Below are 26,793 nucleotides of genomic sequence, written 5' to 3' on the forward strand. Positions count from 1 at the left end.
TTCCAGTGGTTGGCGCTATCGTGTTAACATACGTATATTCTGTGTTCTCCATTGTTATAGTTTATTGGATTCCCTTTAATTAGTTTCGCAAAAAAAAAAAATTTTCTGCCATAAAAAAAAGCCTTGATAAGTTGCAATCGGTTGCAATCAATGGGGGAGTTAATGAAATTGTACTGATTTTTTTCTCTTTTATAGTCGAGCGTAATGCATTATTATGAACTTGCATTCTGTATTGATTGGAATAGATGAATGGAAAACATGCAGTTAATTAACAGACGAAACGATCATTGATTACAAAACGAAACACTAAAACTAATTTACGTAATCCGTTTTCTCGCTGTGCACTAACGATTTATCGATCAAAGCGAAATTGAACGGAGCCTTTCGACCATAGTATCAACAACAAGGAATTTCCGAAAAAAAAAACTGATTAACTAATCGACTCAGTCTTCAAAATCAAACGGGTGGTGCAAAAATCTATCCATCGATTGGTTTCATCCACTGCGGCGGCCTTATACAATTTTGGTTACAGTGCTGGCGCCGCTACTCAATTTATTTACACTTGAGTGGGTTGATTTTTGGCATTTTTGATGCCGTATATTGGAAACGAAAATGAACTAGATAAACTACATCCAAGCGAGTGTGGTTGAAAAGTTTGATTTCAATACGGTTTTGTTGCTTGACTCATTCGAAAATTCGGAAATTATTTTCGTCGAAATTCACATCGACAATGCATAGACATTTTCGCTTCATTATAAATTCAAATTCACTGTCGTTGGAACGAGCACCGGTTCTGAATTATTGATATAATCAATTGAATTCCGTTTTCTATGTAAATTGACTTGCGATTTCCAGAATAAGTACATGGGTGGGCCCGGATTGTGGGCTGAGAACCGAAATACTACCGTAAATGAAAACGCCAGAGAAACACACGAGGTATAATTACGAAAAGGGTGTGTAATACTGTGTATGTGTATTATGTAGGAGAATATGTGCAATCTGAAACAGTGCTATAATTAATAACGATCATTAAAGGAAAAACTTCGCAAATTAGCTTGAAAGGTTTGAAAGTGGGATGAGCCTCGACACGTGGCCCGCACGCATTTAAAATAGACGGCCACATTTCGTGACCACAAATTTGACTAAGTTGAATTCCGAACCAACAACACAATGGACAAATCCAAATCCAAATCGAGTTCACCAAGGAAACAAAAACAGCTTGGTCCAGCTCCAATCGCATCGTTTGAGGATACTGAAACTTCATCCGATGAGCTTAAATTTAAGGTAAATGTCCTTGAAGTGGACGATCCATGTAAATATACACCACCGCAAAGCTCCTTCACTCAAACGAAACTATAGAATGAACAAACATCAACGAAGTGAAGAACAAAAAAAGCACACACATCCAGTCAAAATCGATTTTCGGAAGTATACAATCGCCTTTTTTATGCGAATGAGCAATAAACACACTCCATATTCAGAAACATGTGCACAAATCAAAAAATTATAATTTTACGAATGTACACAACGCTCGTTCACTATGTAGTAATACACAAAGCAATATGCTATACATATATTTGTTGTGTTAATGCCATCGCACGGATTGTTGGTCTCTATTTTAATGCAAAACAGTACGCTTTATCTTATGTCACAGGTTATTGATTCGACTGTTCGCTTTTTTGTGTGAGACTGTCGCTTATGTGCACATTTTCCATTTCCAATGAAGAAGCTTCCAGTAAATATATACACATACACACACACACACGCACATAGTAAGTGAGCATGGGGTGCACATGCTGCTGCTTTGGCTGCTTCAAAGACTATGCGGTTTCGTATGCAACAATGTAATATTACATATTTGGAAATCCGCGGCCGACGGGGAAAATGGAAAGCGCCGATTCCGGACCGGAGCAATGCTTGTTCCCTAGCACTTGTCGTATTGTGTATATAATTCAAAGTAGTAGCAAAAGCAAAGTCATAGCGCGCACATTCGCAGGTCTCGATTTTCTTTCTCTCTCTCTCTCTCTCTCTCTTCCACATCCATCTATATTTCATTTGTCGTAGAAAAGCATTCGATGCGTGAACGTCTGTCTGTATGTGTGTATGTGTTGGCGAATTTTACTTGTGTTCCGTGTGTCTTTTTTACAACAAAATTTTTTTTTTCGCACATCACGCTCGTGTTTTGGCCAAATGAAGTGAAACTTAAATTATCGAATCACAATGAATCAAATAATCGGAGTTAATTTAATTTGAGACGGATTTTCGATTCACAAATGCACGGAGTGTGATGCAGAGGAAATAAAACATTTTCAAATGTGATTACAAATTAAGGACTCGCGTGCCAACAAAGTGTAGTATCTGTGTCGTTGTTGTTGTGCGTAAAAAAAGGTGTGTATTTTTTTTTAGAGAAGTGTGATGAGTTTTGAATTGTAAAAGCGAAACATAGTTAATATTTGAAATAAATCTCTGACTTAGGACTCAAGACCTAATTAAATAATAGCACACAGTTGAAATACAGACATTTGAAAACACTGTGTGGGAAATCCTTTCGAATCGGTTCAATTAAATTGCGGTTGCGTCTGCTGCCGAGGCTGATGCTGCACATGGAATGAGGTTTTACATGAAGCATACGGACGAATGAAGAAAAATTCCAACAAGAAAATAATGTCAACTGGTCGAGATATTTCTTCTTCTTTTTTTCGGGTTTGGGTTACCATACAATTTATTTTCAACATGTAACTATAAATTGCACTCGCAAACACGGCCAATCCAAAGCTTTTGAATATGTGTAAAGTGTACTGTCGTTGAAACGACCCACTTATTCGTTCTTGCATTGTTTGTCATACCGAATGTCATTTATATTTCACAGTGTTCCGTTTAAGTGTCAACTGAACAATTGCTCTTTTCACCACATTGCAATAAGTGTAGATTGCAATTTATTATGTCTTTTTTGTCGTTCTCTCTCTCTCTCTCTCTCTTTCTTGCGCACTACTAGAAGTAGTTTAATGTTCAATAGCAAAAATAAAATATCTAACATGTATATTTTTCGTTTCGCAGATGGATTTGAATAAAACGGATTCGCAACTGACCCATATCGTTGAACAAACGTCGAATAGAAAAACAACGAATGAATCTGCGACCACGTCTACAATGACCGAACAAGCACAATCGCGAAATGTGTTACGTGTTTCACAAACGCCTCGTATTGATATAAGCCGTGCGTCGAGCTCATCGCAGCATGAAGACAGTCGAGATAGTAGCCCTGAAAATGTATTTGAACAGATCGGCACTGGCACTTTGCAAGAAGGCAACGAAACTGATCTGGGCTTTGGTGAAGATGGTACTAACGATTTGAGAAGATCCACAGAAGAGTTGTACTTTGTTGAAGATAATGAAAAAACTAAAGAAAAATCGGAGCGAGAAAGTGGATGGCAGTCGAGTTCGGCGCAGCCCGTAAGAAATCGAATAACTAGCGTAAATGTTGAGAAAAAAAAAAACATCTAAATTATTGATCGAATTTTTTGTTTAAATTCGCAGGCACGTTCGTCGCCCACACTGTATCGATTCGAGGAAAAACAACAGGCTTGCTTGCAACAGAATGCACGAAAAGACTCGGTAAGCTCCGAAGTGGCCGCATTATTGTGTATATCGGGACGAACGAGTCGAATATCAAGTGTTGGCAGTCAAGGATCAGCTGTGAGCCGATTGTCGGCTGTGTCGGGTGTATCGAGATCGCCTTCGCCACACAAAATGCTTTTGGAGACATCATTCTGTGGACCAAAGCCGCTAGGCGCCGACGCTGCAGCAGCCTCAGCAATTGGCGACACAATAACAACCGATGAATTGGAACAAATCATTTTGGCTAGAAAACATGATGTTACAAAAGCCGTTTTGGCTGAAGGAATCAATATCGATTTATCGACTCCGAAGAAAACGAAAAGTGAACCGAAGAGCGAGGCGAATGGAAATATTAAAGATGAGCCCGAAAGAACCGTTAAGCGAACGCAAATTGTAACCGATAAAAATACGGTGAGCGCATCACGTGGCAATAATCCAGTGAGAAAAGGTGGCGTGCTCAAAAAGAACAATTGTACAATTGTTGGCGTTACGCCACAAGGAACACAGGTAACATAAGACTCATTGTGTGGATAATTTTTTTTCTCGCATCGATAATCTCTTTATGGTTTTGTTTTATCTCTTTCGCGTGAACAGTATATCAGAATCAAGTTAAAACCAGACGAATTGTATGATGACAAAGGAATATCGTCAAATGAGCGTGTGGTGGAGGAAAGTGAGGTGTCCAAACCCGTTTCGCTGAGTCTAAAAAAATCGACAACTAAAAAAGCTGCGCCACATTTCACACAACTGGTACATGACGGTGGTTCAAAGCAAACAGATCATCACTTGACACCGACTGCATCACCAAAACCATCACGCAGTGCACTGAAGAATGCCGGCAGCCGTTCTCCATCGCCCGCTACAACGGGAATTAGTATTTCCCGCAAAAGTTCATTCTGTTCGCTGTTCAAAGCGAAAGATACGGCGAGCCCCGACTCACCAAGTGGTCAGCGAAAGAAGAGCGCCATTTCGATACTTTTAGATAGCCCACGTGATCGGTCGCGTAGTAAAAGTAGAGAAAGTGAGAAAAGCGGTGGCGGTGGCGGTGTATCGGCGAATAGTACACCGAGTAAACAACGATCGATTTTGGCCATATTTAAGCCACGTAAAAATTCCTCAAAGTCTTCGTCTCCCATTGATCCTGAGATGAATGAAATTATGTCCACTAAACAAGAGCATCACAGCCGAAAACAAACGCATAAGCAAGAGGAATTCCAGCAAAGACCGGGCAGCACAACGCCTAGATTATTGTACTACGATCAACCTAAAGGCGATCCACATGAAGGCGTACGCATTCCGCTACACACGCCTCCCGATGAAAAAGAAAATGTCACTTTTGCATCGTCTATCGCAACATTAGCGCAACAAGCGGCTGCTGCTGCAGTTGCCAAATCGACTGCAACTATGCATGTTGATGCTGATGTTATTGAAGTGGCACCAGTACCAACGCCACCTAAGCCTAAAACTCCAGTCTCGGAACGAAAACAAACTAAACAACCGATCACAAAGTCTGTTGTTAGCACATCGACTACACCAACGGCGACGGCACAACCAAAAATTAAGAAATCTTATCGAATCGAATTGCCGGATGGAAGTGTGCGCATTCCATTGCGATCTCCATCTGACGAACGAAATGAAATTGATGAAGGAGATAATAATAGCCAATTATGGAGCACAGCTGTGCAACGAAATAGTTCGCAAGAGAGTCAAGATACAGTTATTTCATCCAAAGCAGCTTCGCTTGTTAGTGGCGGCGAAACACAAGCAAATAAATCACCGGTGACCATTTCAGCGGTTGTTGCAGCTCAAACGCCACCTATCACATCTGCGGTCGAACAAAAGTCCAAAGCGCCCGCAAAGCAGATTTCACAAGAAGAAACCATAATTGTATCGATTGAAAGCGCAAACGGTGGCATTCGTGCGATGTCCAAGGAGCGCAAACGAATTCTATTTAGTACAAAAATTGGATCAGGTAGTGAAGAGCAAATATTTGCGACGCAGCTGAGCTTGTCGAAAACGGAAAGTCTTTCAAGCCAATTATCCGAACAAGTGCCGAATCTGAGCTTAGAAAGCCCATCAGCTGAAAAGAGCGAAACGGTGGTGCGCGATGAACAAAAGCCAGAGCCAATACCAGAGCATAGTGAGCCAGTTGTGCGAATGCGATCAAAGGAGGACAGAGACAGAGATAGGGTTAGAGATACGGAAGTGCATGCTGTGAAACAAGAAGTGATTAACGTGAATCGACATTCGATGTACATTGAAAATATCGAAGAGATCATGGAAACTCAGCGAAGAATCGAAACAGAGAGAAAGAATTCAATAGTAAAAGAGCAACAACAATCTGTGGAGAGTGCAGCCGAACCGCATAAACAGAGTGTCGTGAAGCCGGTGAAACCGGAACGAGCCAGCAAATTGGGTTCGCCGAGAAGCAGAGATTCAACTGAAGATCGTCGATCCGCCACTGCCGGCGGGTCATCAGGCAGCGAACAAGATTCAGAAATAGATCCAAAAGTATAAAACAACATCTTGCTATGCAATTCCCCTCGAACGTCAATAATAATTTTCAAACACTTTCTTTTACAGCATCGAATACCGCGACAAATTGGTGCAGTTGAAGAGGAAAGTGCGGGCTTAGTCAGTCAAGAGTCGTATGACGATTCCGAATTGCCCTATGTTCCAACGACTTTGCCTGAAGAGCGAACTTTGGGTATTTCCATAATACCAGTTCGTGAACGCGCTTTGATGGATGTTAAAACATGCCCGTTAGAGCGACCTCGTTCGACGACTCCCCTAAATATATCATGCTTACAAGAATACTGCGGAGCAGCGGCACTAACCGATGACATAGATTTTCAACGAGGTGAAAAGCTTCGTATTAGCCTACCACGAAGAGATGTTAGAGAGGTCAGTTCAAGTGGTTCCAGATCAAAATCACCACGCCGCGTATCAAATTCGAGTGGAAAGAGTTGGTTTGAATTTGCGGAGCAAGGCATCGGAGGCACATTGAGTAGTCCATCTAACTCACAGGCTAAAGATATCGTTGATGACTCAGCGTCACGTAAAACTCCAAAGGCGACAAACGAGTGGATCGATTTCGAAAACATTCCGGAGAAACGGAAACCAGCTAAACGCATAACTACTTTACCGCATAAGGATTCGATGATGGGTGAATCGTCGCATCACGTACATTATAATTATGTGAATCCAGACGAATGCCAATGCGAATGCCATGGTAACGAACGGGACGCAGGCAGCAACAACACGGATAGTGAGAAAAAAGAATCATTGACTGAAGACCAATCACCAGATGACTGTGTTCCATTAATTGAATCAGACCCTGACATTGAAGAAAATTTGAATAGGTAAAACTCAGCGAACACTTTTCGTTTTGTTTTGCTTTAGTAATTTGTATGGGAGCATTTTCTATATTTTTAAAATCAATTCAAACAGAAATCAGGCCGTTGAACCTCATGAACAAGAGCCACAATCATCAGCCGAAGCTTGGAGACAACAATCAATCGGTCTTGAGTCACAGGATAATGGTAAAACGATGAAAAGCAGCTTCGATTCAGGCGTATGTTTTCATTTTAATCGTTGAATTTCACAATATTCAAAAGATTTTACCTTTAATTTATGAAACTTATCGATTTTACAGGGTTCACAGTCGCCAGTCTATCAACGCTCAAACAAAACGACTACCGTTCAATTGCCTCAAAGACTTCAACGTTAAAATCGATTTACTTAAAATTCTATTAAACTAGTCACCCAAAATCACCCACATTACGAATAGCATTAATCTGCAACTTACATAAATTAAAACTATATGCTCACAATTTACCTTATTTTTGTTTGGTTTTAAACGTTTGACATCGAGCGACTGACATTGTAAATGCTGTAGAAGAAATCGTACATCTTTTGTTTGAACTTGATGTATTGCTCTATGAAATTTTTTTGGAACAAATTTCACTATATTAGCGTAAACACTCAAAACATTCAATATTTAGCCGAATTATTATTATTCAATAACTGTAATAGATAAATGAAATGCAAGTTAATTAATATTAATTAAACCAAACTATCACTTTTCCCCTAATAAGAAAGAAAATACTGTGCAAGTGATTTAGAGAAATTCAGTTTTTCCCTCTCTCGCTTTCCTTAGGAGAAAATCCGTTTGAAACAAACGCTGAATTAGTGAACATTTTTGTTTTATCTCAAATTGTTTGTAATCGTATTTATGGCTAAATGCACTGAATTCGACTATTTTAATATTTACGACTTTAATTTTGGAGTTCAAAAGTGATTTTGAACGAATTCCAAATATTGCTTTGTTAAAATGAGAATAAAAAAGAAACCTATTTGTTTTGCCTTTATGCCTCTGATGATTGCTATCAAGCTTTCCAATCAAATATGTTCTATTAAGAAACCTAAACGTATTTGAAACAGTTTGGTCATGGGATGGTTAGAAAAATAAAAGCCATGGCAAGCAATATACTTAAGACATATTTAGAAAATATACATAATATTGATCTCCTTTTTTCTGATCCCAATCGATATATTTAATCATTGATAAAATACTAAAAAATGTCACATTCAAACTTATGACCAACCCGTAAAAAAAATCGTATACATCACTTGTGACGGGAGACATTTTTCCCATGAACAATATCTTTTTGAATGAAATTGAATCAAATCAAATCGACATTGTTTTAACGATGATAACGATTATTATTATTATGATAACGATCAAGTGGGAAACTCTAGTTCTCTATTGAGAACTGTCCTGCATAAATGTAGTAGCTCATTAGTTGAAATCACTTACCTATTTGGCCTATTGTAATGGTAAAAAAATCAATAATTTTGCAATGCACCAACCAAAAATGAATCAAGTTTATTAGAGAGACTAATGGTCACCATTACGTTTTTTAATCAATTGTTTTTTCAATGGTGTTGTGCCACCAAGAATACACACACATACACAATCTATTGCCATCGTTGATCATAATCAGTAATGTTTAATTCATGGAATTCCATCCAAAATAAAAGACATCAAGTAAATAGCGATTTAAGCAATTACAAAGTCGAAATTACGAAAATGGATTTGATTTGTGTCGTTCCTCCGGATTTTTTTTTTAGAACTTTTACGTTTTATAGAGGGATTTATTCCCTGGGAATACCTACATAATCAGTCCGACCGATTTTTACAATTTACAACGCTAATAACCACCCACCAGAACGGATGTTTTTTTAAATGATTTTTTTATTTGTAGATATTTATATAGGCGTATGTGTGTAAACCTCATTTCATCGATTTGTAAATCCCATTTCTTCATTTTTCGATGTGCACGCTGTATCGATGTTCTTCAATCACACACACACACAAACGATCGCAATAACCGAATAAGTTAAATCTAACAACGTTCGTGCAATCATTGAAGCTACAATTGTTTGAGAAACACTTTATAAGTTTAATGGTTGTTAGGATATCGAAGCCAAACGAAATTGGAATGAATAAGGAAATAAAAAAATTTGTTCAAAACTTTTGGAGTAAATATGAAGGAAATAGCTTCGATTCCACAGATCACAAAGAAAACAAGTTATCGAATTAACAAAATGAATTAATAATTTAAAAAAAACGGAAGCACTTACTTTAAACAAAAATGTACCTATTGACGTTGTTATTGGTTAAAAACGATCTCTAAAATGTATTTAATAAAATAAAACAATGAAAACATTCAAGTGACAAATTTCAATCAAATATAAAATTTTATTTATTTCAAATGTCGTTCATTCACTTCCGAATCGAACTGAATACTCCATCAAAGAACAACAATAAATCAATTTTAACAAATTCTTCATTAACTATGCGAGTTTTCTTTTTATTTCTTCTACAGATTTTGAAGAGGTGAGAATTCTGAAAGAATTGCCAGTTTTTGGTCTGGATTCATTTGTACGCTATTAATGTGTTTAACCATGTATGTGTAGCATTTGTGGCTGCTGTATATGGCCTCGTCGAAAGTGTTGGGTTCTGAATCATCGAAAATTTCTACATCAATCAAATTATCTTCATTGTTGTCATCATTAGCACTGTCTTCCTGCTTTTTTCCCAGCGGAGCAAAGACTAGTCGAAGAAGGTCCAACCATTTTGACCACACGTCATTTCGAGCGATCTGTACAAATTTCGAGTCAAGCCATTGCAATAAGTGATCCTCAGCAGCCAATGGAATAACTAATTGAATTAAAAAAAGGAACATTAATCAATTATCATTTATGGCAAAGACCTTTATGGGAAGAAATTACCTTTATCAAAGGACTCCTTGGACTCGTGATGAATTAAATCCATTACAATTTCAGACGTACGATTTCGAACGTACAAATCATCATCGCGTAACAAACTCAATAAAAGTTCGGCAACGTCAATTATCACCTCTAAGTTGGTGCATTGTGCAAAATATTGAATTATTATGGCAAGAACGTCCGTAATAGTCTGCCTCAAACTGAGTGACTTATACGATTGCGTTGAATTCCGCAAGTGCGCAACTATCTCTTGGATTTGCCCAGTGATAACATGCGATGGGTGGATTTGGCAGTGACGTAGATGTGCCGTTATGAATTTCCACATCGACTCCTCTACATCATCAACTCCTTCTTTGTCAATCGCGTTCATATGTTCCATTAACTGGCCCATTTGCAGTCGTCTCAAATCAAGATTATTTGTAAATGCCTCAGCTGGCGCAATCAATAAACTTAAAATTTCGTACGCTTTGATCACTCCAAACGGATAAAATTCTCTCTTATGCTCAATTACATGGTACAAATCCTTAGTTGAAAGCAGCAATCGTAGAATAATTCCATTATTCGTGTGGTTTCTTGTGAAAAATTTAAATAGTTCAATTTCATAACGAGAAAAATCATTGGTGGATTCGATTATTTCCTGATTTGGCCGACATAGGAAGAGATACTTGATGTTCAATTGGGTTTCGATTAATTCATTTTGTGTATTTAACACCGAAGTGGAAATGATTGGCATTTCATCTTTCACATTGGCCGATAGCAATAAATTGAATATAGTAAATGACTTTTGTACATAAGACTGTGTCAATTTATCATATTGATTGCTCTGTGCAAAGTTTTTGACAAATTTATCGCGTACTTCAATTAATCGATTTGCCAATTCTGGGTCAATTGGATAGAATCGGTCACTACAAAAAAAAGCAAACATTTTCACACTATAAAAGTATATATGCCAGGACATTTTTCATTACATTGGATTCAACTTACGTCAGTAGAATCTCCAAAAGTATTTCCAAATAGGTTTTTGCAATGATATTATTCACCGGCAACTTTAAATGGACCAATTTAATTGTGAATTCCTTCAAGGTTTTTGTATCGATTTCATAGTTTTCTTGTTTTGTTGAGCGTATCAGATACAATACTTGAAGCAGGCAGCCATGAATTGTATTCAACGAGGTGTGTGTCTGGTGGTTTGAGAAATTTACATCGCATTTTTTAGTTATAAGCTCATGTTTCTTCATCCGAAAAGATGTATTACAACTTACACTTATTTCTCCCAAAATGATGGACAATCGTTCTGCAATATTTGCTAGAGGAATGAGAGCTACTATTGATTTGGCCGAAAGCTGACGTGTCACCAATTCTGGACTAGAGCTGCACGTTGAAATGAATGGAATGTAAGTAGACAACCTTAAATTCGACTCAGTGCCTTCGCGAGCAGACGGATACAATCGACTAATGAGAAGCAAAAGTGGATGTAAACGTGGTGGGCGTTCATTACGTTCAATTGCCTCACTGGCAGACTTGAGCTCAACGTAGAAGAAATCGTACAATCGTGGGTATCTGCAGGAAAATAAAATTGAAAGGGAGTATATTGAATGACTGCCATACTGTTTCTATTTTCCCAATCTGATAATGAACTTTTAATTACCTAATGAAAAACAATCGTCCAGTCATCTTATTTTTGATGCTCACATTTTCTGAGACTTTAGTGCGAGGAACGCCAAATACACGAATCATAAGCGCTGAAAATAGCAGAGTTGATGAATTTCGTTCCGGCCATGATGGTGCGCTGTATCCTCGAATCGAACACTCAATGCCATCACTTGCGTATTCACTCACGGCTTCACCCAGCTCAGAGCACCTTTTGAATGTGAAAACAAACACGTTTTCAATGTAAATTGCAATAAAATGAATGTTGGATAGAAATATACGTGTATCTGTTTGTCTTTCAAATAGAAAATGTTTGGCAACACTCACTTGAACAATGCTCTCAAAATGTTCAGCGAATGTGTTCGAGATTCCTGTACGACACCCGTCTTTGCAATATTCAAAAACGTTGTAATACAAAAATGAAGTGCGCTCGATGAACACACTTGTGACTCGGTGGTAACAACTCCTTGCACCATAAACGGAACGCCCGCTGAACGGCGTGTAGCACACAGTTTCTTTACATCTATCTCTGCATCCGATTCGTTGCCACAACATTCGCCAGAGATAATCTTCGCAATTTTGTCGACTAATTTTGTTGGATACGAATGTAGCTGCGGCTCGTGTGATCGCCACAAACGCAAACATAAATTTGAGAAACCCAAAAACGATTGCTCGAATGCGCCCCGATGCTTGGTTTCAACGAGAAGTTGCTGGAAGTGTCCACTGATTTGTAGTAACTGATCGACCGAAACGAGCCCATTTGGATTGGATGCCGTTAAAACTGGAATACGTAGGGAAATTTCGCCAAGTAGAAGAGCCGATTCTCGAACAGTTCGCCACGCACACAATAGAATCATCTGAGCTGTGACCTTAACTTTTGAACCACCATCATTCTCTTCATTCGGAATGTCAAGATAATGTGATACGTCGTTTAAATCGTTGGGCAGATGGCCTTCTGGCGCAGAGCTATTCACAACAGGTGCAGCTACATCGGTGAGTTCTTTACATTTTATGATTATTCTTTGGAAGAATGAGCGCCAATTTGCAATTTCAACGGCGTCGGAAATACTGGAAAAATCAATACGCTTCAACAGTTGACGAATGGTCAGCACAAGCCCATACAGTGCATTATATCTTGCCATATGCAACAGAGATTTCTTTGCTGCAGCCAGCCCATCATCCAAAATTGTCTCACACCAAAGTACCGCATCGTAATAGTTCTTGAAGTAAGTTTCACTAAATGCCGAAAACACCAAATAATGAGACGATGTCATAACATCGTAGGGGCGAAATGTTGTAACGAATTTCTTTAGATCCACCATACTGTATATGAAATTCTTTTTTTCCGGATAGAATTTCCAGCAGAGCAAAAGAATATCGCTGGCCACATCTTTATTATTGACATATGTATCGGATAACGTTCTTTGTAGCCGAATCCATAGTTTTTCAGTGTAAATGGCCGAATTTTCGGGGAGGATTTTCTGCCAAGTTTCAACAGAGTATAGAAGTGTTGTAAGACCTATTGTTCGACGGCCAAAATTTGCACCGTCAAATAAGCACCAATCCACACAAAAAGCGATCAAATCACGTAAAAATGTTTCGTAAGTAGTACACAATTTGGCATTCTCTTCCGTTGGAGCTCGTATCGCGGTGCAGTAGCCGCATTCAAGGCGATTCATAGCTCGTTTCATCGTTGTGTTCATCTGTTGTCGCATCGCTGGATTCTGTACGTTACAATTGAATCGGAAAAACTCTAAAATTTCATTTAAATCCTCGACCGGAAACAAAGCCGACACTTTGTGACATTCAATCAAAATTCGAAATGCCAAAATACGAATTTCGTCTGAAATCATGAGAGAGATATAGGTTACAAGAGATATTGAACATTTCCTCAAAGATGAACTCAAATACCTGAGGGATGCACCTTGGCGAATATGACTTTCTGATCGGCAGACACCCGATAATTTTCCGGCGCGTAAATCTTACGACCACTTCGTCGCATTATCCATAAAACGAATAAATGAATTTCGATTGAAATGTTTGCATCAGTAAGAATATATTCGGCTGCCTCGGGCCTCGTTTTCAGTGCGCGTTCAAAAAGGTTTCGTATGATTTTCAAACGATCAAAATCGTTCTTCCATTGGCGCGGATCAACGCGCATCAGCGGCTGAATCCACCGTAAACACCATTTCTCCAGATTGATCTCGGAATTCTTCAATAATAATTGCTCATAGCATGTAGCCCAACACGAGTCGTTGAACAAATTCTGCAAGATTCGTTGTTGGATATTGGGCATTTCACTGAGAACGAATTCGGTGGTAAACACTTGACATAAATAATCCAACAGTAAACAGACGAGAGTTTCGCTGGTGCTATTCGATTTTGCCATGCTAACTGTTTCGTTGACAACATCGCCAAAGATTTCGGGCTGCTCTTGTCCCAATTTTAGAACATTTTTCAGGAGATCCTTTGACAAATAACGAACACAATCGACTGAGTGATGTACATTTATCCAAACAAAGGATAAACATTCTTCTACAGTTTTGCGTAAATAGCTCACTGCATCATCATCTCGATGCAATGATACTTTTCTTAACAGAGACAACAATTTCTTGGTACATGCTACGAGTGCGCGAGTTACAGCCATGATCAAGCAAGGATCCTTTGTGAATCCACTTCCGCATCCAACGGAAATTAATCGATCAACAATAGCATTGAGTGCAGGGAAGTAGTTCGAGTCGGATAAATCTTTTTCCACGGTTGTATTTATGACCGCAATCGCATAGTAAATCTCCTTTGACAGTGTGGTTGTGGGTTTCAATGAAGACATCTTTTCGCTCGTCACAAATTGGGTGAGTATTTTTTCTCTTGGTGCAAAAATATCACCAAATGATCGATCATAGTTCACCTTTAAGATGGCACAGTTTATTTTCGTGTCCACTGGTGAGTCTGCATACACAGGATTATCCAGGAATTCTGCCCAACATTGAGATAGAATTGTCTCCAACAAACTTGAATCGGTGATTGAATCATAAAATTGTTGAATTGCTGATACAACAACACGACTTGTATTGTGTAAATCGATAAATACTTCACTTCTTCGGGCCGGCGACAAATCACTTTGCAGTTTCTGCATGAAAATATCGATAAATTGTTGCAAAGACTGAAGCAAAATTGACAAACATGATTTGATTGCAGCCGCCGCTTCGGGAAAATTGTCAAAGCATCCATATAGCGATGACACAAATGACCTAACCCCAACCGTATCAAACTTATTTTGTTGCAACGATTCTTGGATTACACCATTACTATCGATGATTGTACGTGTCATAGACTCTATGATGAGATCACCCTTCTTTGCAGCTTCTTTGTGTAGAGCTCTGTTGATAGAGTGAGAAAGAGGAGATTCAAATTATTTCCAAAGTTTCCTTTTTTTCAATTGGCCATTGTAATGTTAACTGCTGAATGGTTGGAATGTGCACCAAAACATACTTAGCTAGAATACTGCGAAGCGGATGTTTAGGCGGAGCATAAAAGTATAAATCAGCCAAAATTTGAGACAGAATCTTTTCATCCAGTATCCATGGATTGGTGTTGGTGTAATGGACCAATAACTGAAATCACACAAAATGTCATTCACTTGGTTATTCGAAAAGTTGTCATGTTTCGACATCGGCAATTTACTTTATTAACAGCTGACAACTGCTGATCAACTCCTTTTGCTCTTGAATATTCATTTTTGAAGCCTTGCAATGCGTGGTTCGCTTCTGAAATGGAAAATTATGCAATTTTCAGCAAAATTTCAATAATAAAGAGATTTTCATAATTTTTGTTTAATACACAAGACGCAGGTACGAAACCATACCGGAATCACTTGGTTCAGCGGCAAATACATTAGTTGCTGGTAAATTTAGCACTGTGTATTTAATTTCACTGCTCTTTTTCGAATCATCACTATTTTTCACCGATGAGGCTCGTATCGCTAACGATGACATCGTAATTCTTTGTAAATAAAAACATTCACGCCGAATAGTTCAATTGATTAATCAGATATCCACGTGCAATCGTGCATACACCGACTGGCTTGTGCTCTCAAAACAAACCAAACTGTCAAATGTACGAACTGTCAGAAGGTTGTCTCGGCGATTTGACGTTTTACATGTGGCCAACGTCACTCTTTGACACAGTGTGCAGGCAGGCAGTTATATTGGTTTAATTAACCGTTTTATTAATAAAAATGAACGATTTGCTCCAAAACAATGTTTCATATATAATATGAATTTTTTGCTCTCCAAATCTTTATTACAACAGCAAAGTTTGCAAAAAACAAACAGGAAGAAAAATTGTTTCATTGGTATTCGTTCTCTTGACGCATTTCATTATTATTACTGATTTATTCATTCCATATCAATTCGATAAGTGATACCTAGCATTTGGTTGTATCATGGGAAACCGTTGATTTTGAAATTGTGATATTTGTTCACGAAGTCATAATTTGTCGAATACGACGGAATATGTGACTGTTCCGCACCAAATTAAGGAGTGTATTGTTTGAATCGATAAATGTTGTTAACACCAATTTGACCGCCGAAACGCGTCAAGTTCACAAGCAAATTTTTCAATTTTTCACTATATTTTTCATATGTGTGCACCAGTTGCTACGGGCATCAATCATGTGATACAAATGATAGAACAATGTCATTACTTTTATGCATAAATTCACACGTCTTGCTTGTTGACCATTGAAAGTGTGAATCATGCGTGTGATAGACGTCAGTCTCTTAAACGGAGTTATATTTATCTGATAAGAAAAAGGGAGAAAAAAAAATTATGGTATGCAATCGATACGCATCAAGAGAAGCAATGACATCTAGGATCGATAAGATACCCAAGCAAACAGAGATAACCCTTTTTGCATTGAATAGAGTTCATTTACAACCGGTATGACCGCTTTGTCGGGAAAGAACGCTTCATCATATACTAACACGGGCCGCGTATCGCTGCCACAGTGTGACACACTCATGAATATTCTATTTAAAAAAAAACCACTCAAATCGCCTTCGTTCAGGCGCTCTAAATTATTCTCGACTGGAAAAATGTTTGCGCTGGCAAATATGATAAGTTGCGAAATTCTCCAGAAGCAACTTAATGTGGAAGTGAGTTTCAATCGGATAAACTGATCAATATGAAGCGATAACAGATGCATCGAGCGTCACCTTCATACGAGTCACAATCGCAACACAATGCCACACAATTTCCAAAAGGAATTGAGAATCGATCGGATTGAATCAAACGCACGCATGATGTGCGGGCGGATGAAAAGTACACAATGCAATTTAATTTGTTGAATGACGCGTCAGTGAACTTGAGCGGGCAACATTTTATATAGAATTGTCAAATGAATGAATGATCAACGAATGAATTTTTTTTTGTATTCCAATTGCTTATAGCGCATTTGATCCGTTGCGAAGGGTGTGGCTAAAACAAGGTTTTCCGTTTCAATGCACTTGATGCCAGCAAACACAAATGAAGACTCAAAATCGATACACGTGGAATATTGAAACAGTTCTATCTTTTTTTGGGTGAGGTTCTCTGATAATGATAATGCCCACTTATCATTGGGATAAAGCCGAAAATGGCAAGGTCGCGGCTAATTTTATTTTTAATTTTCAATTACAATAGTGGTATAAAATCGATTGTTATTGTTAGATTTTCATCTCAAATCGACATAAACCACACACACACCGCATAGCACAGCACAGCACATCACATCACGGCACAGCACAGCTAGAGTTTAATTTTAAAAAAACATATCATAGCAAAATGTATGTAATTGTTTGCCGAAATGAAACTTGTTCGCTTCCTATCAATGGGCAAATTGAAACGAGTTTTATTTTCGTAACAGAATGTCGAGATGAAACAATCATGTTGTATTTCTAGTGCAACAAGAGAGGCCAAACAATGGTCAATTTAATTTGTTTCTATGAACATTACGTTCATTCAGCGTTTGTGTGTTTGTTTTGTGGCTCATGTTCTTTTTTCTATAAATTTCCATTGAAATCGACACGTTTGATGCGACAAATGGTCTTTGTAATTTCTGTACATTATTTGATCATTTTCATCGTTGGGCACATATAGGAAGTGACCAAAGTACAGACATGAGAATAAGGAAAATAAACATTGGACACAATAATACAGAAAGCGCCAAAATTATTTATGCAAAAACAAGAATTTCGTTCGCCAATTTTCGGTCAACGACGTGAGGAAATTTTCAGTCACAAATAGCTCAAGGAATACGGTGGAAAAATTTAGAATTATTTAGAGTGCGAATGAATTTTGTTTTTTTTTGCGTTTAAAGAAAACAAAATTTAAAGTTCGCAATTGTTTTGTCACGAAACACACATGCGAATATTCCATCTAATCGTCCCTTTGTTTATTAATCCAATTCTTCGAGACTAATATTCGGTGCCGAAATACTTTAAAAAGTATTTACAATATAATACTCCTGTCTGATTTGAGAGTAAAAAGCCATATAATCAAAGTCGAACAATTGCGTTATTTATATAAAACGAAAACAAGACCGAAATGTACTCATCTAGCGTCTAATTCTTTAATTTACTCAATAACTGATACAAAAACGTTCAATTTTCTGCAGCAATTTACTATGGAGTCTAGGGAATTTCTCTCTCTCTCTCTTCATTTAGCCTTTTATGTGCCGACCCATAAACAATTCATTTCATTTTCTTCTGCTGATTGGCTACTTCGTTGAATAATGTCATAAAATTGATCATTTTATGACGGAGGAAATGATAGAGGATATCTGGAGATCGTGCGTCAAATCAAAATCTTATATAAAATCAATGAATGTTTCCTCAAGCCGCGTGATAAGCGGCCATTTATCAGAATTGATTCGAGTATTAATAAATCGCGTGTGATAGTAGAAGCGGTGTCTTCGTCACAACCGAAGAGGAAAACAAAATGACCACAAACTAATACAATCAAGAAAATTCGTATCTCAACTTTTGCTACTGTGCACATAGCGCATACGTAAAGAACGATTTGGAATTGGCAGCAATAATAATCGTTTGTGCACACATCACGACTCGCGTTATAATCATATACTCGTTTCACTCATTAACTCGCCTCATTGTATGTCTTTGCGTATTTCATTTTATAGCAAGCCAGAAGCGCAAAAAAAATATAAACCGAAACGACATACTCATTCAGAACGTGTTGTTATTGGTCGTGCAGGTAGCTCTTATTGATCATAATTGTTGTTACGAATTTTTTTTTGTATTGAGTTTAGCATATAGAATATATTTGTACAATAAATGTCGCGTTTGGTATGGTTGTGTTGCTGTCCTTGTTGTCCCTTGTATTAAATGCGACACTATCAACACACAAAATTTTGCGCGACTCACCGTTCAATTGTTTGCAAGTGAGTTTTGTCTGACTCTTAATTTTTCAGCACATATATGTACGTGGATATGTGTATGCGATGAAAATTTTTCGCAGAAAAAAAAAGAGCAGCGAGCAAGGAATCAGTCGAGGCACACTTAAAGAGCTCCGCACAAGTGATATCGGTCAGTCAGTAATTGATTGGTTTTAATCGCGATAATACATGGCTATTTCTCTTTGCCAATCGAACTCAATTTAACGCCTCATTAAAAGTAGTTCAATTATTTTTGCTTTACAATTCCATTAGAAAACGGAGAAAATGATCGACAATTTTAAGCCGGCAATCAACGCTAAATTGTTAGTAAAATCAGTTGTTTCAAGTATTGGAAGGAAATTTGAGTTTTTGGCTCATTTATTTTAAATCGTTTTTTTTCTTTGTTTAAAATTCGTTAGTCAGTGTTAAATGTGAATTGGTCAAATATACGCCAAAGTAGTTTTAATCATCCTTAGTCAGGGATGTGGACAAAAATACGGAACCAAATACTCTCATCGGTTAACATAACTACTAGTTTCAAGTGGGAAAATGTTATTGTCGATTTGGTGATTCATTTGAATGGATTTTGCTCTAAAAGTGGTGATCATAACAATATCAAAACATAACGGCTGTCAAAAACACGACGTTTAACTGACTTCAGATGCTTTATCAGCAAAATTGTGTAGTATAAGCAAAGCTGACCAAAAATCATTTCAACGTTAATTTGAACGTAAAACTAACTGAAAAGTCAAGAATCGAATGCAATCGTAGTGTTGGAGCCGTTTTTTTCTCTCTCCTGAATAAGCGTAGAAAATTTGTTCCAAAGAAGATCCGATTGATCATTGTTTACCCAAAAAATTATGGCTAGTTGATGTGAGAAAAATGATCTATGTTTAACTCGTGCGATAGCTTTATTTCAGTTATTCACAATTTATTTTTAGCTTTTGTAGCAATCCATTGGTAAACATTTGAAAATAAATACAAAATTGCTATTTTTCGCGGTCGATCACAATAAAAACAAAAACGAATGAAACGGTTGAAAAGGCACCATGTATCAATTTACCTGTTTCTCAAATAGGCTATCAATTGATCCGATTATATTAAAGACTTTGAATGGTCGTCAATTTATTGACATTCGTGAAAAAAAAAATGAATGAACGCGCCAAAAATTGTACCTGAAGAATGATAGCCATTGATACTTTTTTTGTATCTCGTGCATGCTTTAGCGCCGAGTCCAACTCATTGCTTTAGAAAAAATATATCTTTTGAATGATGGAGATCAACGTGACTTATTCCCAAAACAGAGCATTTCGCTGCGCATTCAAAATGGTTTAAACAAAAACGTGTTGTCGTTTTCTTTTTTTTTTTGCGACCACATTGCTACACGCGAAACAATCGAGAGTTCTCAATTTCAATGAATTTCCAGCACACACCTTCGTTGCTCACACATGTTTTTTTCTTTTTAAATAAACTATTGTTTCAAAAATATCAAATGACTCTCAAATTTATGGTAATAATTGTTCAAAAGAGCGTCAACGCTTTACATCATTTGTCAAGAATTCAATAGAATTTCGATCGTGTTTCGGCATTTTTCGAGTGTATCCAACGGGAAAGAAGAAAAATAAAATTGTGATTGACAAAGAAAGTGCAAACTAAAATCAGCCGTTTGTCTCACAATACACAAATGTTTAGCTCAAAGATTATCACATTCGGCCACTTGTTGTTTAGTCTGTTTCTATCACCGCGCAAATGTTTGATGTGGTGTATTTGGTTCCTTGTTCGCTTGACTCACACGCTTTGAAATATATTTTACCGTTCACAAACACTGACAACGTTAAGAACATACTAAATTCTTTTCTCACTCCAATTTCCAGCCCGATGTGACATTTACACGACGCAGTATCGACAAAATCAAGAATTACAAATTCGAATTTTAAACGCGAAAAAAATGTGTATCAATCAAGTCGAAGACGTGTACGATTGTGATTTAGTGGTTTGAGTTAAACTTTAACAGTCAATTAAAAATGCATTTATTGTGTGAAAAAACCAGACACCAAACGCTCCGAACGCTGTCAGCAAACCAAATTGATTTTAAACAAATAATTGACATACGTTTAAGGTGTACCATAGACAATTTACACACGTTTGGTACAATGAAAAAATGAAGCGAAAAAAAGTGATGTTTTAAAAATATGCTGACGTATTAGAGCGACAAAGAAATAGCTTTTGAAGCATTAAATTGCTTAAACCGCAACCACAATCACGTAATCACGTGCTGAATTTCAAAACAACGGATAACCTCTTTGATTCACAGCGGCCAACTTGTCGGTCTGAACAGAGCAGTTTCTTTTTCTAAATGGACACTGATGATCGATATGTTTCTTGTGGTTGAATTTATCAGTACGGAATCAATTATTGTTCTTATGCATGTGCATGTGATAAAATATTTTATTGTTAATTTTTAAGCTCGAGAAAGAAAAAAGTTGTTCGATATTTTGTCAAAATATTTGGATTTACACAACGATTATCATTGTTATACGGTAAAAAAAAATGTCTCCCAGACAGTGGCTTGCATTATTCTTTTTCTATATTTCGTATTTGCTATTTGGAGCGAGCATTTTTTATCACATCGAACGTGATTCGGAGGCTCATAAATTTGGCGAAGAGTTACAACGTCGCATCGATGTTAATGGTAAAATAAGATTGAATTGACTTATAAAAGCCTATAAAAATATGGAAAACAGTGGGAAAATTATATGTTTAAAATTAACGGAATCATCTATCGAATAAAATTTGTTGTTAAATCAATCCGTGCAACAAAACGACTGTCTGTTATCAGATTAAAACGCAGTAAATCAACTCATATCAATATAGGATGATTGAAAATTTCACAATTCATTCCTTATCAATGCAAATCGTTAACCCTTCTTATGTAACCTCCAGGCCTGCTTTGCACAATTTCAATACCAACCAAGAATCTACGCTCTTTTCACTTTTATCATTGATCATGCTTAAGTACGCTCATTATATCGACCATTCATCATTATTATAGTATCAACGTCCATTCCGATGCACTACACACATATTTGTAGTCTCAAAAATGACTTATGACGGGCAATTATGTACATACACCAATTTATATGCGGCACTCCATTGGCCAAGATCAATAAACCGATCGTTTTACAATCCCCATATATTGATTGCTTTATCTCAATGATTTCATATCAGTGGCTCGGAGCAATTTTTTTTTCTCGTTTACTTTTTCGTTTTCTGCAATTACTACTACTTTGAATTTCGAGCTTTTGCCATCATTTTTACACCAATTGAACAAGCACTATCGAGCTATTTCACACCACCAGTTTTTGTTCATCATACATTTTTTTTTCATTTACCGGCACTCATCATCCATTGGAATGCATTTGACTGATGCAACAACACCGATTATCAAAATCATTAGCACATATTGAATGGGAAAGTCAAGATCATTACAATATTGTTGTTATTATGTGTTTTATTTGTGTTATCATGACTCTTCATGCCAATATCAATTCCTGTCTCAATTGGATTTGCACTATTTCACAATTTATCGTAACTAATAGCACCTTTTGAAATTTCATATTTAGTTAATTGACCCATTTTATTGGTTAAGTGCGTTTGTTTTATTATTTATGACCATATAATCATCATAAAATTATTATGCTACTCCTTACAGAATTGCTGATGAGATATACTGAACCTCAGTATCACAAAGAAATTCTACAAATCGTCGGCGACTATTGTGGAAAGCCGGTTACAAATTTCACTTTAGATGTACATCAAGCACCGTTGACATGGAGTTTTTACCATTCGTTTTTCTTCTCGTTTACCGTGTGCTCCACCGTGGGATACGGAAATATCAGTCCGTCGACTATTACGGGGCGCATGTTCATGATATTTTATGCATTGATTGGGATTCCAATGAATGGATTCTTATTCGCATATTTAGGAGATTTCTTCGGGAAAGTAGTAAGTTTGAACTATTCGTTGAAAACATTTTTGATCAATTTTCATAATTACTTGTTCTGACAAGTTACTAAAAAGCGGTACCCTATGCTGAAATTCTTAACTCAGGTGCCATTTGTGTTTGCATAATGCATCTACAACATTGATTTTCCGCCGAATTTCTCCAAATCAATTTTGTATGGTACGTAATAGCAACGCAATTAATACCTGAGCTGAGAGATTCAGCATGGAACAGCTCTATATATATAGCAACAGAATTTCAGTATCTGAAAATTTGATTGATTTTGAACCACTCATATGCTTCCTTTGCGGTGAAACGAAGCCCGCCGCGTTGAACAGGCGAGATAGTGCACACCGCATTAGCGAGAGCAGTACAGCACACTGTAATGCTCTCGCTTCAACACACACTGCAAGGCGCATAATACGAACTGAGCATAGAAGCGTAGAGAGCCAACACACAGACACGCGCTTGTTACAACGATTGAGTTTGCACAGGACTGAGAATACTCAATCGTAGTAGCCATGCGTACTGGTGTGTATTGGCTCTCTACGCTTCTATGCTCAGTTCGTATTATGCGCCTTGCAGTGTGCTGTACTGCTCTCGCTAATGATGTGTGCACTATCTCGCCTGTTCAACGCGGCGGGCTTCGTTTCACCGCAGAGGAAGCAAATAGGCAGTTACAATATCAATTAACATTTTTGCCCATTAAAATTATAAAAAAAGATGTTAATTAAATCCCTCTATTTTTCCCAAAAAGTTTGTAACGGCCTATGAACGATACAAATCATACAAAATGGCAACGAACAAAAATTACATGCCCCACCAGCTTGGGTTGATTGCTCAAATTGTGCTATATTTGATTCCGGGTATGGTCATATTTCTTTTTCTGCCCGCGTTAATATTCAGATATTTTGAAGGTTGGGATTATTCAGAAGCCATTTACTACAGCTTCGTCACCTTATCAACCATCGGATTTGGCGGTAATAAATATTCTCTTCTATAAAATTGATCAAATATTAGAACAAATACTATGACACAGACTAAAGCACTTGCTAAAACAAAATGACAAGCAGAAATAAATTAAATTAATACATTTTTTCTACATTGTATGCTCATCTTCACCTTTTTGCCTTTTCGATGAATGTGCATTTACCACTCGTACACAAACAAATATACAGATTTCGTCCCAACATTCCAGTCGCAAGAGAATATAGATAACTTCGGTTTTATGTTCTACGTTTACGAAGTGTTCATCATATTTTGGTTCATATTTGGCCTCGGTTATTTAGTCATGATTATGAGCTTCATTGCAAAGTAAGTATTAAATAGATGCTTTACTCTATTGAACACCGCACAGCCTATATATTCATTCAATTAACCAATCGCTGCTGTTTTTAGGGGCTTGCGCAGTAAGCACATAACGCGATTGGAGCATCAGCTATCGGAAAATATAAAGGCCACACAGAGCCGCATATGGAATGGTGTTACGAAGGATGTGAGCTATTTGCGGCGTATATTGAACGAGGTTTATCTTATGAGATTCAAGGTAAATTGATTGATACACATGGTGAATCGAAGAAAAATACGCTCGAATCCAAATCACAAATACTTTGCATTTGTTCTCCCACAGGGTACTGACGACGACGAGCCAGAAGTGTGCAGCACTCAAAGAAGAACGTCGTCATGTCCAGATTTGACTACTTATCGTCCAAGCTCTGAACCAGCCCGAAAACGGGCCCAATCTCTATTTTATCACGTTGATGATGAGCCAGACTTTTTATCAAATCTGACAAATATGCACCGCGTTCAATCCGATGGAGATCTGAATCGCAAGGCTAATCGAAATCGAGCCTTTGATGAATCTAACTTGCAACTGCAGCCCACGGAGTTGTTGGCACGAGTCTTCACCGCGTTGGGCAATATCAAAGCGGCTGACGACGAAGCACAAAGTATCGCAGCAATGAGTGGCGGTTTCAATGGTCTTTCCGATTCGCAAATTCTGGCCAGTGAAAAACAAAGCAATTGGTCACTACCATTTTCCGAAAGCAGCTATGCAGTACCGCCACCCAAAGCACGTGGTCGAGCGGCATCCGACTTCCGCGCTCCAATGCCAGATCAATTGGAGCTAAATAATTCACATGATTGGACCTGGAGTGGAAATAATCAACAAATCGAAGAATTTAGGCGCTTAAGAAATGTCAACAAGAAAAAGTCTCCGGATTTGTACCGGACAGCGCTCACCTCACCCAAAGTCGAAAATCCTCCAGTTGTAAATATGGAAGAAGGAATGTCTCCGCAAACAATACTGCCACCCAGTCGAGCCAGTTCGCCATCAATATTTGGCCGATTTAATCCGTTCAAAAAACGCGATGATTCAAGAAAAATGTCCCTGTTGCCAGACCGTTTGGATATCAAAAATTATTTGGATCACACATCCGCTGGTCGGGGTTCGCGTATTAGTGTATCTCCATTTGCCAATGTCACGCCTGCGGGGAGAAGGCGAACAAGTACGTTTTCAATAATGTCGACAACTGATGAAGGCAGCGCCGATGTTTTGGAGAATACAACAATTGCCGATTTGATTCGGGCACTTGAAGTTATGCATACACAGGCTGTAACAGGAGATGGTCCATTGTTGGAGAACTTATTGGACAATCCACGGCCCAGACTGGGGTCAAGTATATCAATGGTACAAAGTTCCACAACTCAGCATCAGCAGCAGTCGCCGCCACCACTGATAAATATTTTCCCGCCAACAACACCAACGCAGCAGCGATCGCCGCGAGATCGTCGTAACTCAATGCGACCACTATCTACAGCGAATACACCGTTATCCTATCGTTCGAATCGAAGACAATCGGCAATTGTCGATCTTCCATCAACCAGACGTTCCTCACTTTTAGTTCCTCCTTCAGTGGGCCCACCACCATATTCAGAATCCACTCCGCGTAAATCCCATCGCCGTTTTAGTGTACGACCGACAATGCTCAGCATTCCGCCAGGCCAATCACCAATGCCATCGTTGCCATCGATTCAGGCGACATCAACACTGCAAAGGAGATTGTCGCGACCGAGCCCACTACTCACAGACTACAACAATTTAAATCTTAGGCCAAACCGATTACGGTCAATTTCAACCGATTCAAGTAATTATTCGGTTTCGCCGTTGGAAATGTCACCAGTGGTGAATCGCAGTGCCCTTCTAGCTCCGGTCACAGAAACCCGATTGAATGTACCGCAAGACAGACAAACAAGTCGTTCACAGCTCTTCAATACAAACACAGACATAAATCGTAGAAGGAGCGAATCAAAATGAAATTCAATCAAATATACAGTGCGATAAATTAGATTAAGTTAGTGGTAGCATTCAAGTGACTATTACTATTAGTATTATAGTAACTAACACGATGTATTCTTCCCACTTTTTATTTTATTTTAATTTAGTTTATAAAGCTGTTCAAATGTTGGCATTTATGTTTCTAGTTGATATTTTGTTGAGAATATGTATTCGTTTTCTGAGAAACATATGAAATATATTTATAAACTGCGTTATTTTTAACGAATGAAATGGAATGGAATTTTCATTGAATGCTCTGATCAGCCTCACTTATAATTATTCAACAACCGGTAGATAGATCTTTGGAATAATAACTTTGAAACGAAATGTTGTCTGAATTTTGGCCAATATAGGTGCATAATCCTTTTGTACTTGATTTATTGACTTTTAACTTATTTGTTCAACAAACAAATAGAAATGTAGTTTTCTTCAACAGTGAATGTTACAATGACTTAAAGT

At 37.8% G+C, this 26,793-nt stretch overlaps 3 protein-coding genes across 6 annotated transcripts; 2 read left to right on the forward strand and 1 right to left on the reverse strand.

Moving 5' to 3' along the window:
- Positions 1–53: 53 nt before the first annotated feature.
- Positions 54–9,380, forward strand: LOC129564912 (uncharacterized). 3 transcript variants are annotated; one of them, XM_055439166.1, is made up of 7 exons: positions 54–1,284; positions 3,058–3,453; positions 3,538–4,125; positions 4,213–6,129; positions 6,202–6,980; positions 7,069–7,192; positions 7,274–9,380. In XM_055439166.1, exons 1-7 carry the CDS (start codon positions 1,171–1,173, stop codon positions 7,346–7,348), a joined length of 3,993 nt encoding a protein of 1,330 aa, XP_055295141.1. In that variant the 5' UTR covers positions 54–1,170; the 3' UTR covers positions 7,349–9,380. The 3 variants fall into 3 exon arrangements, with proteins under 3 accessions (XP_055295141.1, XP_055295155.1, XP_055295148.1); XM_055439180.1 differs by lacking the exon at positions 54–1,284 and adding an exon at positions 1,948–2,388; XM_055439173.1 differs by lacking the exon at positions 54–1,284 and adding an exon at positions 2,080–2,388 and having other exon boundaries at positions 3,058–3,474.
- On the reverse strand, positions 9,363–19,053 carry LOC129564892 (thyroid adenoma-associated protein homolog). The gene is made up of 10 exons (XM_055439147.1): positions 15,428–19,053; positions 15,247–15,329; positions 15,055–15,176; positions 13,474–14,942; positions 11,890–13,405; positions 11,561–11,773; positions 11,175–11,472; positions 10,897–11,093; positions 9,916–10,817; positions 9,363–9,844 (listed from the first exon to the last, which is right to left on the reverse strand). The coding sequence occupies exons 1-10, from the start codon at positions 15,555–15,557 to the stop codon at positions 9,504–9,506; spliced, it is 5,271 nt and encodes a 1,756-aa protein (XP_055295122.1). The 5' UTR covers positions 15,558–19,053; the 3' UTR covers positions 9,363–9,503.
- LOC129565002 (open rectifier potassium channel protein 1) lies at positions 18,985–26,565 on the forward strand. 2 transcript variants are annotated; one of them, XM_055439271.1, is made up of 7 exons: positions 18,985–19,317; positions 20,869–21,686; positions 22,707–22,999; positions 23,755–23,977; positions 24,176–24,311; positions 24,396–24,543; positions 24,628–26,565. In XM_055439271.1, exons 2-7 carry the CDS (start codon positions 21,545–21,547, stop codon positions 26,311–26,313), a joined length of 2,628 nt encoding a protein of 875 aa, XP_055295246.1. In that variant the 5' UTR covers positions 18,985–19,317; positions 20,869–21,544; the 3' UTR covers positions 26,314–26,565. The 2 variants fall into 2 exon arrangements, with proteins under 2 accessions (XP_055295246.1, XP_055295256.1); XM_055439281.1 differs by lacking the exon at positions 20,869–21,686 and having other exon boundaries at positions 19,181–19,317.
- Positions 26,566–26,793: the final 228 nt, after the last annotated feature.

Source organism: Sitodiplosis mosellana, unplaced genomic scaffold (assembly GCF_009176505.1).
Source record: "Sitodiplosis mosellana isolate CC-2019 unplaced genomic scaffold, AAFC_SMos_1.0 Smas_scaffold_1, whole genome shotgun sequence".
NCBI classification, from domain to species: domain Eukaryota; kingdom Metazoa; phylum Arthropoda; class Insecta; order Diptera; family Cecidomyiidae; genus Sitodiplosis; species Sitodiplosis mosellana.